This window comes from Mastomys coucha, unplaced genomic scaffold (assembly GCF_008632895.1).
Source record: "Mastomys coucha isolate ucsf_1 unplaced genomic scaffold, UCSF_Mcou_1 pScaffold15, whole genome shotgun sequence".
In the NCBI taxonomy this organism is placed as follows: Eukaryota; Metazoa; Chordata; class Mammalia; order Rodentia; family Muridae; genus Mastomys; species Mastomys coucha.
This window is the reverse complement of record NW_022196897.1, coordinates 42,235,490-42,249,817: the sequence shown is the minus strand read 5'-3', so window position 1 is coordinate 42,249,817 and position 14,328 is coordinate 42,235,490. Positions and strand designations below refer to the sequence as shown.

General features: G+C 34.8%; 1 protein-coding gene across 4 annotated transcripts in view; it reads right to left on the bottom strand.

The window, feature by feature from the left end:
- Nucleotides 1-14,328, bottom strand: part of Galnt13 (polypeptide N-acetylgalactosaminyltransferase 13) — a 633,613-nt gene that overhangs the window by 51,831 nt on the left and 567,454 nt on the right. For all 4 annotated transcript variants that reach the window (XM_031370288.1, XM_031370286.1, XM_031370285.1 and 1 more), the window contains exon 10: nt 4,090-4,229. In XM_031370288.1, the coding sequence (XP_031226148.1) occupies nt 4,090-4,229 (140 nt within the window). The remainder of the gene's footprint in view (nt 1-4,089; nt 4,230-14,328) is intronic.

The window sequence follows — 14,328 nt, the reverse complement described above, 5'->3', positions numbered from 1 at the left end:
ATTTGGTAGCACACTCAAGTGTATGTTCCTAAAGGGAATCATTGTGAAAAAAGTGGGCAAGGTCCTGACCTGCTGCTGATATCAGTCTTGAGAAACGGCAATCAACCATTAAAGAGTTTTATCCTTTAAGAACCTTCATGTGTGTGACCCATGACTCTAGCAGCATTTGTAGCAGAGGATTGCCTTATCATGTATCAATGGGAGAGGAGGGCCCTTGGTCCTGTGTAGGCTCGATGTTCCAGCATAGGGGGATGCTAGGGCTATAAGCCAGGAGTGTATGTGTGGGTGGGGGAGCAACCTCATAGAGGCAGGGGAAGGGGGATGGGACAGGGAGTTTGTGGAGGAGAAACCATGAAGGGGGATAATATTTACAATGTAAATAAATAAAATAACAACAGAATAGAATCCTTCATGTGTGTTTTCTATAACCTTCATTAAAGTAATCAGCTCAGTAGAAATTTGGAAGTCTAGAAACCCTTTGATTTATTTTCTATGCTGTGATATAGCATTGACTGCTTGGCATAGGGCTAAGGCATTTCTAATTTTAATTTGTTGTCTGCTTTTTGGTTTCTTTGTTTACACATTACCTTTTATTGCTTGGAAATAATTCTTAGGGTATAAATGAGGGTGCTGTTTTTATATTTTGCTGTTGATGCTGGAAGTGAGCAAACCATTACACAGTTGTTTTCTGCTCACCATAAGCACTCTTGGCAGTAATTAGCTTTATTCCCTTGGCTGGATTGTGAAGAGCAGAGGTACTCCAATCTAAAAATAGTGGGATTGTCCCCATGCTACCAATCAATCTTTACATAAAAAATAATCCATTGTACAAGTGAAGGATAAAATCATTTATGCTTGACCAAGAATCTTAGAAAATATTAATCAAACCAACACATTTATATTTTAATTGGTTATCATCTAGGTTATCATTACTTAACACATTAAATATTAATAATGACTCTGCATTGTAATGTTCTTCTATAATATAATTGCTTTGTTGTATATATAATAGCTATAATATAATATATACCTCTCAACCTGTGTAAATCCCAAGGTAAGTAGTTTGCATAGTTAACAAGTCCAAAAATACTTTATTCATATGCCAAACTGTATATAGATATAGTTTATTGCAGCTATTTGAATCAATGTCTACTTAAGTAATAAAATCAAACTGAATTCTACTCTAAATTATCAAAATATTACTTATTTTGCCTATAGATGGCTATACTCATTTATTCAGGATGAAAATCAACTGCTGGGTCCCCAAGATATTGGAATTAAAGCATGAATAGAGAATGCCTACATTTGTGTGCCTGACCTAGAAAGAGACTTATTTTTACTGGGTTATCCTATTTAAAGGGTCAAGAACATTGTAAATCTATAAATAAATCTGATTACTGAGGATGGTAAGCCTTTAAGTATTTTAGCTTCCACACTTGTTAGTAACTGATTGTATCCATAATCCATGCAGCCTAGCAGCTTTACAGATGTCTATTTTTGTCTGTTTAAGTTTGTTCCACAAAAATACTTAAGAAATGAAATGTCATGCATTTAAGGGCATTAACTAGCTGATATGGTTAAAGGATCTAAGAGGGAAAGAAAGTGCTGAGGTCAACAGCACAGGACAAAGTGCACAGACCAAAGTCAAAACATTTCTAGGCAGCATGCAAATGGAAATTTTAAGTACCAAGGGTTAAGTCACTTGGCTCCAGAAATCCTCCTTTTACCCCTTTGCCCTCTGATAGTCCTTTGTTTCAAATAGCTCACACACATACAAAATGCCATATATACGGTCAAAGCTCAAAAAAATTGGACCAACATTCTATTCTACAAGGTTGTTTATTTCAATCTTGTATCTGAATTAGACTTTATATTTAGAATATCTAACCTGTCACATTAAATCTACATAAGCTAAAGGGCTTCTTAAGAGGGAAGCTAATGCTGCCAAGAGCTCAACATTCTTATTCCATTATGATCTGCTTACTGAGTCTAAAAGGCATGTGCTTCATTAAGTTACTTAAAGGCTTGAGTTCAAAGCAATTGCACAGCCTTTAACTTCTGATTGTCAATTTTAGATAATTTGTGGGTTGGGGAAAGTAATATTTCAATTATCCGAGTAAGATGTAAACATCAGACAGTAATATAATATGCCTGACATGAATAACTTTACTGACATTCATTTCGTTGCTTATGTATAGAAATAGAGAAACTGATTGCCATGAGTCTCTACATCATCAAACAAAATGGAGAAAGCAATAAAGAAAATTTGATAGAGAAATGTTTCCTTTTATCAACTTAGAATAATAATAAATATATAGACAAATTAAAGGACTGTGCAACATCTTAAATAGTTAAAGTTGACTAGACATTAAAGGAGAAGTCCATGATTAGATTAAAAATTAATTTGATAACAAGTACCTCCTACAACTGGTGCTTCAAATTCTATTAAAGAGAAAGTCCCTTCTCTCATGATGAAAAACACGACAGGTAGTAAAAGTGAAAAAGCCTCCTTCATGATTGGTGTACATTAACAGCTAAACACTAACACATTTTCAAGATGCCCATCTTAAATTGCATATATTCAGCTAAGCAAAATGGAATTGAGGAGAGTGTGGTGAATTTTTCTTTCTGTTCCCATGGATACAGATGTTGTTGGATTTCTGTGAAGCCTGCTTTTAAGGTGGAAAGCTATAGTACACTAACGTCCCAGGAAGCTCAAAACTTTAAACTTACTTGGTGTTTGAGTAAGTAAGTAACATTACATAGTTCATGCCGGGCATTTTGATTCACTTTTTTTCTTGTCTGTTTGATTGCCTCTTGGCACTTCTGCATCCACTCTCAATTTCAGTAGAATTTGAATTTCTACACTAAAGAATTTTGCTTGTTTTTTATTTAACTTTGCATTCTTAGAATATGAAATAGGACTCAGGATTTATGTAATAAAAATATTTTAGTAAATATAATACAGTTATTTTCTCTCATGGCATCACAAAAGCATGGGCCATAGTGTGAGACTTCAATATTTATTTGAATTCTGACTTCAACAATTAACTTGCTAAGTGACCTTTAGGCCAGTCACACAAATTCTTTTAGAAACTAAAACATAAAACAAAGCTCAGATTAAGGAATTACTGTCAGGTAGAAATAATAAAATTAATGAAATCCACCTAGACCAATATTAACATCTTGAAAAGTCAGCTCTGCTACTGTGTCTTTGCAGGTTCTGGAGCAGACGATCTAGCTTAAGTGTTTGCTAAAAGCCAGACCATCTGCACTGAAATGATTCTACGAGACTTGGTTTGAGCCTTATTTGATTGCCTTGAGGTATTGGGATTTTTCCCAATACACTATGCTACCTATTCTATGTATATTACAAAGAAACCAAACCAGCCACTGTGTAAATTTTGAGGAATATTTTTCCACATTTTTGATTTATTACAGAAGATAGATAGTTCAAAATTAGCACATTATCAAAAGGAATTAGCCTACACTAAATTTAAATTTAAAAGAGTCAATTAGATTACCTGGATATGTACAAAACTTAAAATTATTTTTTTAATTTGACTGTAAATATTTAGAACTATTTAGTTGATAATGTTCAAGTTTTTCAGAAGTAATCTGTTGGTTCCAGTGACTTTCTCAAAAATTTCCCTCTTTGATTGTTGATTAAACAAAGGGCAGTAATTTCTTTTCATGTGTTACTGAGCAACTGGAAATAATACTCTATATCAAGAAGAGAAACACTGGTCTTCTATAAGGTAGGTTGGGATTCATGATCAATGATAAGTAAAAACAATTTGGAGTTCACAGACAAAAAATTAAAAAAATAAGTTCATATAACCAAAACACTGTGGTCTGTTGGTAAAGAAACAATAAAATACTTTTTGCACACTCCTAAACTTCCCCATGCTTTACAGTTTCCCATGTTGAAGACCTCATAGTCCTTGAAAAAAATGAGAAATAATTTTAAAAAGATCCATTTAGAACCTTTATATTATTTTATTCATAACACAAAAAATACTGAGCTCCTTAGAAATTGCTCCATTTGCAAAATATATTTATAACTTAAGGAAGATAAATAATTCATACCTCACCAAGTGAGTAATAACGTCTTGGGATCTGGGAGTCCGGATAGATGTTTTCTAGGTACCAAGAAAAAGGCTTACACTTCAGATTTTCCCTTAGTGTTTTTCTGACTGACACATCTCCATAATCCACTTTGACAACACCTGGAATGTTTCAGAAAAACACAAATCAGTTGTGCTATTTTTGCTCAATTTAATCTGTTTGCTTGCTGTCTGTTCTCTTTATAGTTCCATAAAACTCATTTGCATGTACAGTTGCCACTAAGCTAGGGCTTTCTCATTACCATTCAATTGGTTCATGAAATAGATATAAGAAAATCAGTTCTTTTATTGTTTATGACTTTTGAAATGTAAGTGTTTGTTTCAAAGTACTTGTCAATCTTGGATTGAAAAAATCATCAGCTAACTATAAACGTGTTAATTTGGCCTCTAATAAGCAAAGCTTAACTCAACTACTTAATATGATAATTTTTTCTTAATGAAAACTTCATTGCTTTGTTAATGCTCATATTTTCCCTTTAGAGTCATTTGTTCTCTGTCTGTAGACTTTATGGGAAATTTATGTAAATACAATGTTCATAATACTCTGTACACATGCACAATTTTTCTTCTTGTATGTCTTAGTAAGCTTACCATATACTGTGTTCATTATTTATTGATTTTATTCTATCTTATGAGCTTACCAAACATCACTTAAGTGCCTTGAAAAAATTAGTAAGTAAGTAAATATTAAGAAAATAGCATAAGCAATGGACAGGGATTTATCCACATCCATTTGTTTAAGTTGTATGACTGTTTCAGATGACAGCAGGATTAAAATAACTATTTCACTGGTTATCATGCAAAGATATTTTCTTTTAGAAACAAAAATACTATTTCTATAGGAACAATAAGTGTGTAGCATGATTTGTTCATTTTTTTTCTTGAAATGATCAAATACTTATGTCAAGATAGCAAGTATTTCTTATATTATTTTGCAAATATCTCAGTAATTAAGGCTGGGGACTATTAGATTCTGATAGCAAAAACTTCTAGAACTTAGGCAAATATATTTCTACAATGAAGCAAAGCTCATCAGCCCCTGTAAAAGAAGCAAAGGTTGCCTAGGCACCCAGTGTCTTTAACAAATCTATCATCAGGTCACAGTTTTCAAAAGCAACTGCAACTCCGAATCCCAGCCTCCACTGGCTCTACATCCTCTGCTTCTCGAGAATCCTGATTATTTTAAGTTAAATGTCAAAACATCATTCCAATGACACTCCAGCAGTAAAAACAATTCCTTCCAACAGAAATATCAATTACTTAAACTAGTCTCTAGACAGAAAATATCATTGTTTTGTTTTGATTATTTTTAAGAAACAAATATCTGTTTTAAATTTTTTTTTATCCTTAACTTCCAATCTGGAATGTAATCTTAGAGTAATGAGATTCAGAATATGTCATATGCTGAAAAAAGGATAAAGGATGACTTATTGTAGTAAGTTATGACAGTTACAACTGCATGAACATAGCCTTCAAGATTATAGAGATGCCCACAAGTCTAGAGAGAAAGCTCTGAACCCTCCAAGGCTTACATTCAATAGTAGTATTAGTGTTCATGGTTCATTTTTCTGTGGTAAACGAAGTTAACTAAAATGACTTATTTCACGTCTACATTCCCATTTTTCAGCAAATTATAACTGAGCAGTACTGTCTTCAGGATTTATCTTCCTGGAAAGACTTCATTAGTGATTTTCTGCCTAAAAGTTATAGTTGAAGATTTATTTGAATATCACTTTATAATAGATTGGAGAGAGTACTAAGTGCTCACATTGGATTGCCTAAAGAATGAAAAACAAGAGATTATTAAGGAAAACATCCAGCTTTACCTCCTGCCTCCTCAAAGCCACCCCTTTGCATTAGCACTGAAACTGGCATAGTCTCAAATGATTATGTTAAATTAATGTCAGAAATGCACATTACTGTGGCTTATCTCTGTAATTCAGAAAGTTATTTTTCTGCTTAGAGTTGGTTCTCAACTTTTGGGTTGCATCACCTATGGAAAGCCTCTATCTCCAAAAATATTTACATTATAATTCATAACAGTAGCATAATCATAATTATAATATAGGAATGAAATAATTTTATTGTTAGGATCTCTATAACATGATGAAATGTATTAAAGGGTCACAGCATTAGGAAGGCTGAGAATTACTGCTCTGTAGCCCTACTTTTCTACTTAGAAATGAAATACTGCATAAGAACCAGCAGGACCCGTCAGGGACTACACCATCTTCGCATTCCAAAAATCTTGCAGTTAGGTAGGGGCATCTGACTGGATCTGATCAATAAACCACTGGAGTTAGGAAACGTATTAGTCATTGTCATAAAGGGAGAGAAGTAGCTATAAACCTCTCCAGCTCCCCATCCCTCTACTGCAGAGGTAATAGATGCCATGCATACACCTATAAAATTAAAAGGTGGAAGAACTGGTGTTTGCATGATCACCTGACTATAATAGTGACTGTAATATAAAGCTTGAATGAGGATCTTTGTAATACTGTGGCTTAAAACAGCAACTCATTTGTTTCCTGAACTTATATCTCTGACACAAATCTCTCCAATTTGTCCAATTATTCCCCAGCAGTATGACTGTGGTCTCTATTGGGCATTTTGAACTTAACAAGACCAAAGCCAATTTCTCTGCCTCATTGCCAATGCTCTCAATTTCCTTGTTAAGAACAAATATCTACCAACTTCTCATGACATAATCTTAGAAGTAGATTTTCAACACACACACACACACACACACACACACACAAATCTATTAGCAACTGTCTCTGTTTTCATCTTCATAATATACTCCTGTCTTCTGTCTTTTACTGGTTCTGTCGTTGACCTACCACTACAGTTATATCCTAAACCATTCCAAACACCTGAATTTTTCTATTGATTATTTATTCACTACTGTATGTTCTTTAGATACTACATTTAATGAACAAATCAAATGTCATTTCCCAACTCAAAAGCTTTTAGTGATTTTCCATCATAATATTTGGATATCTATCATTGCCTGATGTTCATTATCAAATATCTCTTGTTCATTCCTAAAAGTTCATCACTGGAGCCATATTTTATTTATTTATGTCTTTGATTCACTTCAGAAGTATCAAGGTCACTCCCAATTGAATGCTTTATAAGGCCCTTTCTTTACGCCTGGGATATTGCTGTGGGACTCTTCGTTATCCTCTACTTGGTGCAAGTCTTTGCTCAAATTTTCCTTTTCCAGGCTAAATTGATCACTTCCTTTTGTCATTCCTATCCATATTCTATATCCTTCTCTTTCTCAGCTTTTCTACACTGTAGCCATTAAGAATTAATTATATAATATAGATTCATTTGATCTATATTATCAATAAGAATTTTGATGATAAAATAAGAATTTTGGGTACACAATCTCATCTGTTGAAGCCTAATTAATGTTGTACCACATTAATAATATGTTACAGATTATTATGAATTCTAAATATTGTCTGAAAAATGCCTAACACAGTAACCTATACAACAATATTTACTATGTAATATATGTGGCTATAAATATTAGTTTATTTTGTATGTTTAACATCCAATTTATTTGGCATAAATATGAGTTTTCTTTGAGAATCTATTCCTCCTTGATTTTCAGTTTATATGAGACAAGACTTTTCTAACCCTGCCTTGTTAACTTCTTATAGGTATATAGACTAAAATTCCATCATCATAGAATCCTTTTAAAAATGTACATTCTAACTCTGTTAGTTCAGTTAAGACCTGGGAGTTTACATTTCTTACAGGCATCCAGGAAATCCTTTTCAAGCTAGAATTTAATTGGCACTTAAGGTAAACTAGGCATAACATTATTCAAAATGTTATTCAATAACATTATTCATTATTATAACCAGAGAAGCAGAAGAGATGGAAATGAAGAGGGGAAAAGATGGAATGGGAGTGAAGGGAATGAAGGGGAGGGAGGAGAGGGGAGAGGGAAGGAGGAGAGGGGAAGGGAAGAAAGAGGAAATGAGAAAAGAAGAGGTCACACTACCATGAAGATAACCTTCTACATATCCACATATTCTAGATATCAAGAAAGTAGCACAGAAACAAAGACACACCTTAGTAAAAATGAGATAATTAGACTCTAAGTGAAGAAAGAGGAAATTACGGCTGATTATGTCTTAATAAACTCATACTTTTCAAGGAAAATTTATAAATCTTGCCAGGTTTTCTGGCAAGTCTTCCAATGAGGTTTTCAGGAACTCAGAAAGGATTAGCAATGAGATAAAAACTGAGTTAAAAGGGAACCAGGACAGGAATAAAGTCTGGACTGTCAAAAAAGATTAAAGAATAAAAATAAATAAATGTTTAAAAAGGAGGGAACCTGAACTTTGTATATTTTATTTAAAAGTAAATATAATACTTTATAAGTAAGCATTTAATATTTTTCATGCTGAACTTAAAATATATTACTTATTCTTTCTTTTTTCCATCTAACCCATGACATGTACCTGCCTTGATGCCTCACAAATTTATGTTCACACACATACACACACAGACACACATACACACATACACATACACATACAAACATACACACACACAAATATACATACACAGAGCAAGTGAGAGAGAGAGAGAGCGAACAAATGAGAGAAAGAGAAGGTGTTATTAAATACATAGGTATAATCTGCTCAGTCCATAAATATTACATGTATGGAGATGATTTCAGGTCTGATGATAAGAGAATAGATGACCAATTAGAGGGCTTTTTCCTGGAGAGAAGACAATGTCTCCTATTTTCAATACTGCTAAGTTATCTATAAGTTTTTAGGGTTGGGGACCAGTGAGATTCCACCATTTCATGTTAGTATGCCTGCTGGTGTTGTTCTTATTCAGGTCTTGCTTGTGTGACCATGCTGTTGAAACTTCATGTGTGTAGCTTCCCTAACATTTGTGTGAGCCACAATGTCACAGCAGACCACAGATTTCCTGGTCCTCTGGCTTTTACCATCTTTCTGTCTCTTCTTCATGGATGTTTCCTAGGCTTTAGGTTCAAGAGTTGTGTAGAGTGTAGTTATGTGATAAAACTTTTCCTGGGGAGATGCTATACATATATCTACTCACCCCAGATTGTGAGCCCACAACAGATCAAAGTGCAGATACCACTTGGTGAACCAATGAATGTTCTGGGTTACCTACAGAAATATGAGTGAGGCATTACTTACAGGAACAGAAATTACTCAAAAATAGCTGGACCATCAAAGTCCAACCAGCAGGGCTGACAGCTCACAGAAGTGTGAGCCTGGTGTACACTGCACAGAAGGCAGGTAGCTCAACAGGTTAAAGAGTGTCATTCCTACATTACTTAATTGGTCTAAACCTCTTCCAGGAAGCTCAGTTGATGCCTGCTTCTTCCAGGCAGAAATCTGGTCTGCTCTCATAATCTTCTTTGCAGCTTGGCTTGTCTGAGACTCCTTTGCAGCTTGCTTATATGAAGCCTTATTGCTTTCTCTGGTGTGTGTGTGTGTGTGTGTGTGTGTGTGTGTGGGTGTATGTGTGTGTGTGTGTGTGTGTGTGTATGTGTGTGTATGTGTGTATGTGTGTGTGTGTGTCTATGTGTTTGTGCAGGGTTACATAATATGATCAGTTTCAGGAACTTCCTGAAGCTATTTTGAGTTTTTTCCTTCCAGTTTAAAAAACTTCTCTGCAGGATGGAATGTGTGTATCATTGATGCTGTGTGTGCTACAAATCAGTCATTATCTGAATTTTTATTGCTTGAGGTTTTCTGTAATGCTTTTTTCTATGTTGCGAAGATAAGTTTCATGATGAGAGATGATAGATACACTAACTTGTGGGTTCAAAATGCAGTTCAGAATTATGCTAGTTTAGTAAAATTATGGTTGTTAGTTATCCTCCAAATCCATGAACTTGCTGGTCCCAGTGGGCTAGGCTTATGGTATAAGGTATGATTTGTCTTCTGTTGCCTGCACCCAGAGTCAAGTTAAGAAGCTGTTTATAACTATTATGATACCCCTGCCAGTATTCCGCCCATGCTGGTGGTTGTACTTCACAGGCATTACAGCCAGGTAGAACTATTGGCTGCTTGTTTTCCTTAGAAAATCTAATGCTGCCTTATGGTACCATATAACCTAGTCTCCAAGGAAGTGCCTTTCAGGTTGGATCCAGCTTGGATCTCTGTTTCATGTGTCTGAAGTCCATGGTGTCTTCTGGAGTAGGGATTTACCTTCAACCTCTGTGAAGCAATCAAGGACAATACTATTAGTTTATAATGTTTTAGGGGATCTCTTGGCTATCCCTGACCCATAACTCTAAAGGCAGGTTCTCATGCCTGGTAATAGAATTTGTGTTAGTCTGTGAAGTGGAAGTTTCTGGTTGGGTCATGTGATACAGATTCCCATGGTGAGGCCAACTCACATGGTGTTTTGCTGAGGCAAAGGCCAGTGGCAGGACACAGGATGTTTGAAGAAAGTATAAAGAGGACTTAATGGACTGTGGTGGAGCACAAGCATAGCTAGCATTGCAACACTTAGTTAATCTTATGTCTTGTCTTCCCTGATCTTCACTTCCTTGAGAGGAGTAGAGAACTTCTGGTGACCATGCTGGTCCTGGGCACTCCTGCTGACCTGTGCTGATTAGGAGGAGGCCTGGCAGTTTCTGCTAGATCATGCCACTGCTGATGATGTGTCCTTGCTATCCTTACACTGAACTGGGCTGCTGGTATCCTGACAAACAGAGGTCTGAATCACCCTAAGGAACTACTTCTAAACATATGCACAGCCCATTGTTCTATTTACCTACTTTTCTCATCTACCTAGAAGTAGGGGGGGGGGTTGAAGCATTTGAGAACTCTTAATAAAGATAGATTTAAACATTCTACGCAGACAAGTATGGATCTTGGGGTAGGGTCTTAGTCTTGGTGGACATATATTATTACTAACTTGCTCTTCATCATTTCTAAATGTGTTGTAGAGTTGCATCAATTTATAGACTTTGAACAATTGTGGCTTGAAATCTTAAACAGGCATTAGTGCAAAGATCATTATTTTTTCGGGTAGATTCCTTCCTGGTGGGTACTTAATAAGTGGTAGACTTGGGGTTTCATATTTTCCAGATGACAAGAAGACAAAAAGTCCTAATTCCCTGGTATTCCTGGAATGTTGAGCATGTGAATCTATTTTTGCACCATAAATGGAGTAGAGGAAGAGAAAATTACTTTTCTTGAGTACAGAATGTTTAAATTATTAGTATTCTAATCAACAAAATATAATTTATGATTTAAATTATGTGAGAATATGAAAATAGTAATAAATACACTTCATGTAATGATAGTGTTATTATAACTAATTAAAGTGAAATTCATAAAAAATGACTGAAAAATAACAGTATCTTTCCATTGCTGGTTAAAATAATTGAGAAAAGGAGCTATGGTCCAATACTTCCCAATGCACCTGCATGGTCAAAACTATGCAGCCAACCAGAATTGTACAAAATTATGTCATATTAACTATTTATTTGTATATGAAAATGTAAAAGAGTATATGTAAATCTTTAAGTGAATAATTTAGTTTTATATCTGATAACTTTAGTATAAGTAGAGACTTTTTATTTTGTTATTTACTTTGAGCAATTACCCTTGGAAGATTTCTGAATAAAAATTTACACTTTCTTTTCCTCAATTGAAATAATAATAATATCAGTAAAGGATATTTTAATGCCTACTAAAGATTATTCTATTTTACAGTACTTAGGTCTACATATTATATGAGAAGTTTGCTTAGAATTCTGGTTGTTTTAATTAAAAGCTTCTCATTTAATCCACTCTGAATGTATCCTTTCATTTTGTATATACAAAGAACCCAGGCTGCTGAATGCTCAAGATGTCACAGGGCAGATCTATAATCACATGTTGATTGTCCCAGCTATAATACAATGATTATATGTTTAATTTATCACTTCCTGCTATTGCAACAATTTTAGTCTAGTATCTATAATAGATTTTACATTGTATCTCTGGATATACTAAAACTAAGTTTCAATTTATTTAATTCTGGCTCATAGTCAAAAGTTAGTTCAGGTCTTAAGGTTGAATTTTCTAGTTTATCACCTCAAAATTCAATTCAATGTATTAATAAAGATCTACTCAATGTGTCAATGAGAAATAAAAACATGCGTTTGTACAGTAGCTTTTTCAACCAAAAATCTATTGAATATTAGTTGAGGCAAATGGACTATAAAATTTCCTTTCACTAGAAAAGGTTTCTGTGAGCAGCATTAAGGCAGGATTTCTCTGTCTGAGCATGTTTTCAATCCCACTGAACATGTAGAAGGAATAATGACATGCTTCTAATGCTAGTAATTTACCTGTGAATACTTTGGTCTTCATCTTGTTATTATTTTTTATTCCCATGGTAAGGGACACTTTGTATATAAATTATGTGTTAATTTTCTTAAGTTTCTTAAAATTAGGTATAATATTTAGTGTTTATTCATTTCAAGTAATACTAAAATACAAAATAAATATAAGAAATTTTAAACATAACCTATAATATGTCACTATTAATCTCACAGTAATGCTCACAATCATTTTCTATATGTATATAAGTGTATAGGTATAACTTTTATTACCAAAATTTACTTTTCAAATTTTTATTAATCATTTTATTTATTTACATTTCCAATGATATCCCATTTATTTGGAACCTACTGTTTTTCTAAAAATCATCAAGACTTTTCCAAGTCAAGCAAAATCTCCTATAAGAATACAGAACATTACATTTCAGCATATGTAAATAGTACGGCCTGTTGAAATCTAGCTACAGCTTTTGCACCTTTATATTCTCAACCGCTTTTAGCTTGGATTTTTTTATTAGATATTTTCTTTATTTACATGTCATATGATATCTCCTTTCCCAGTTTCTCCTCTGAAAAAAAAAATAAAATAAAAATAAACAAAAACAAACAAACAAAAAACCCTGTTCCCTCCCCCCTCCCCCTGCTCACCAACCCACCCTTTCCCACTTCCTGGCCCTGGCATTCTCCTTCCTCTGGGGCACAGAACCTTCACAAGACCAAGGTTCTCTCCTCCCATTGATGACCGACTTGGCTACCCTCTGCTACATATGATGCTGGAGCAATTAGTCCCACCATGTGTACTCTTTGGTTGGTGGTTTAGTCCCTGGGAGCTCTGAGGGTACTAGTTAGTTTCTGTTTTACATATCATTAATAATAATCATTTAAACTCATTGATTGATAGCTCAGTATTTGAGAGCTCCCAGGAGTTTAGGTTAATTGACTCTATTGGTCTTCTGGTGGGGTTGCCAGTCCCTTTAGGGGCTTTAATCCTTCCCTTAACTCTTCTAAAGGGGTCACAGCTTCCATTCAGTTTTGGCTGTGGGTGTCTGTATCTGTCTCAGTCAGTTGCTGGGTAGAGTCTCTCAACCAAAGAGCATATGCAGGCTGGTCCAATGTTCCCAACACATAAAGAGCACAGGGATACCTTGCCTGGCCTTGGTGGGAAATGATGTGCCTAATCCTGCAGAGACTTGATGAAACAGGATAGGGGGATACCAGGTGAATACCCTCTTAGAGGAGAAGGGGAGTGGTGATGAGGGGTGGAACCCTCTTAGCAGGGACCAGAAGGGAGGCACAATTTGGGATGTAAATAAATAAATTAATTAAAAATAAATAAGATATTTTAAGTACAATAATAATAACAATAATACATTATTCAACTAGTCCCTTATTGCAGTAATTTGAATAAGAATGGAACTCATATTCTGATATGCTTGAATTATTAGTAATCAAGGATTGGGACTTCTTGAAAGATTATGAGGTATGGCCATGTTGAAGAAAGTATATCACTGGAGATAAGCTTAGAGTTTTCATAGACTCAAGCATGGTCCTGAATCAATCTCTCTCTCTCTCTCTCTCTCTCTCTCTCTCTCTCTCTCTCTCTCTCTCTCTCTTATTACTGCCTGCAGATCCAGATGTAGAACTCTTCAGATCATTCTGCAGAACTATTCCTGCCTGAGATACTATGGGAAGCCTGGATATGCACCTGTCCTCCAGAAGTGTGCTAAGAATTTATATACATTTCAGCAGTATAAGAAGAAAAATTCTCTTCAAAAATATTTATTTTGAGTGAGAGCTGCCATCTTCTCTCCAGTGAGTTCCTAAGCCGGGAGCAGTCAGCAGGGAGGCACAGAC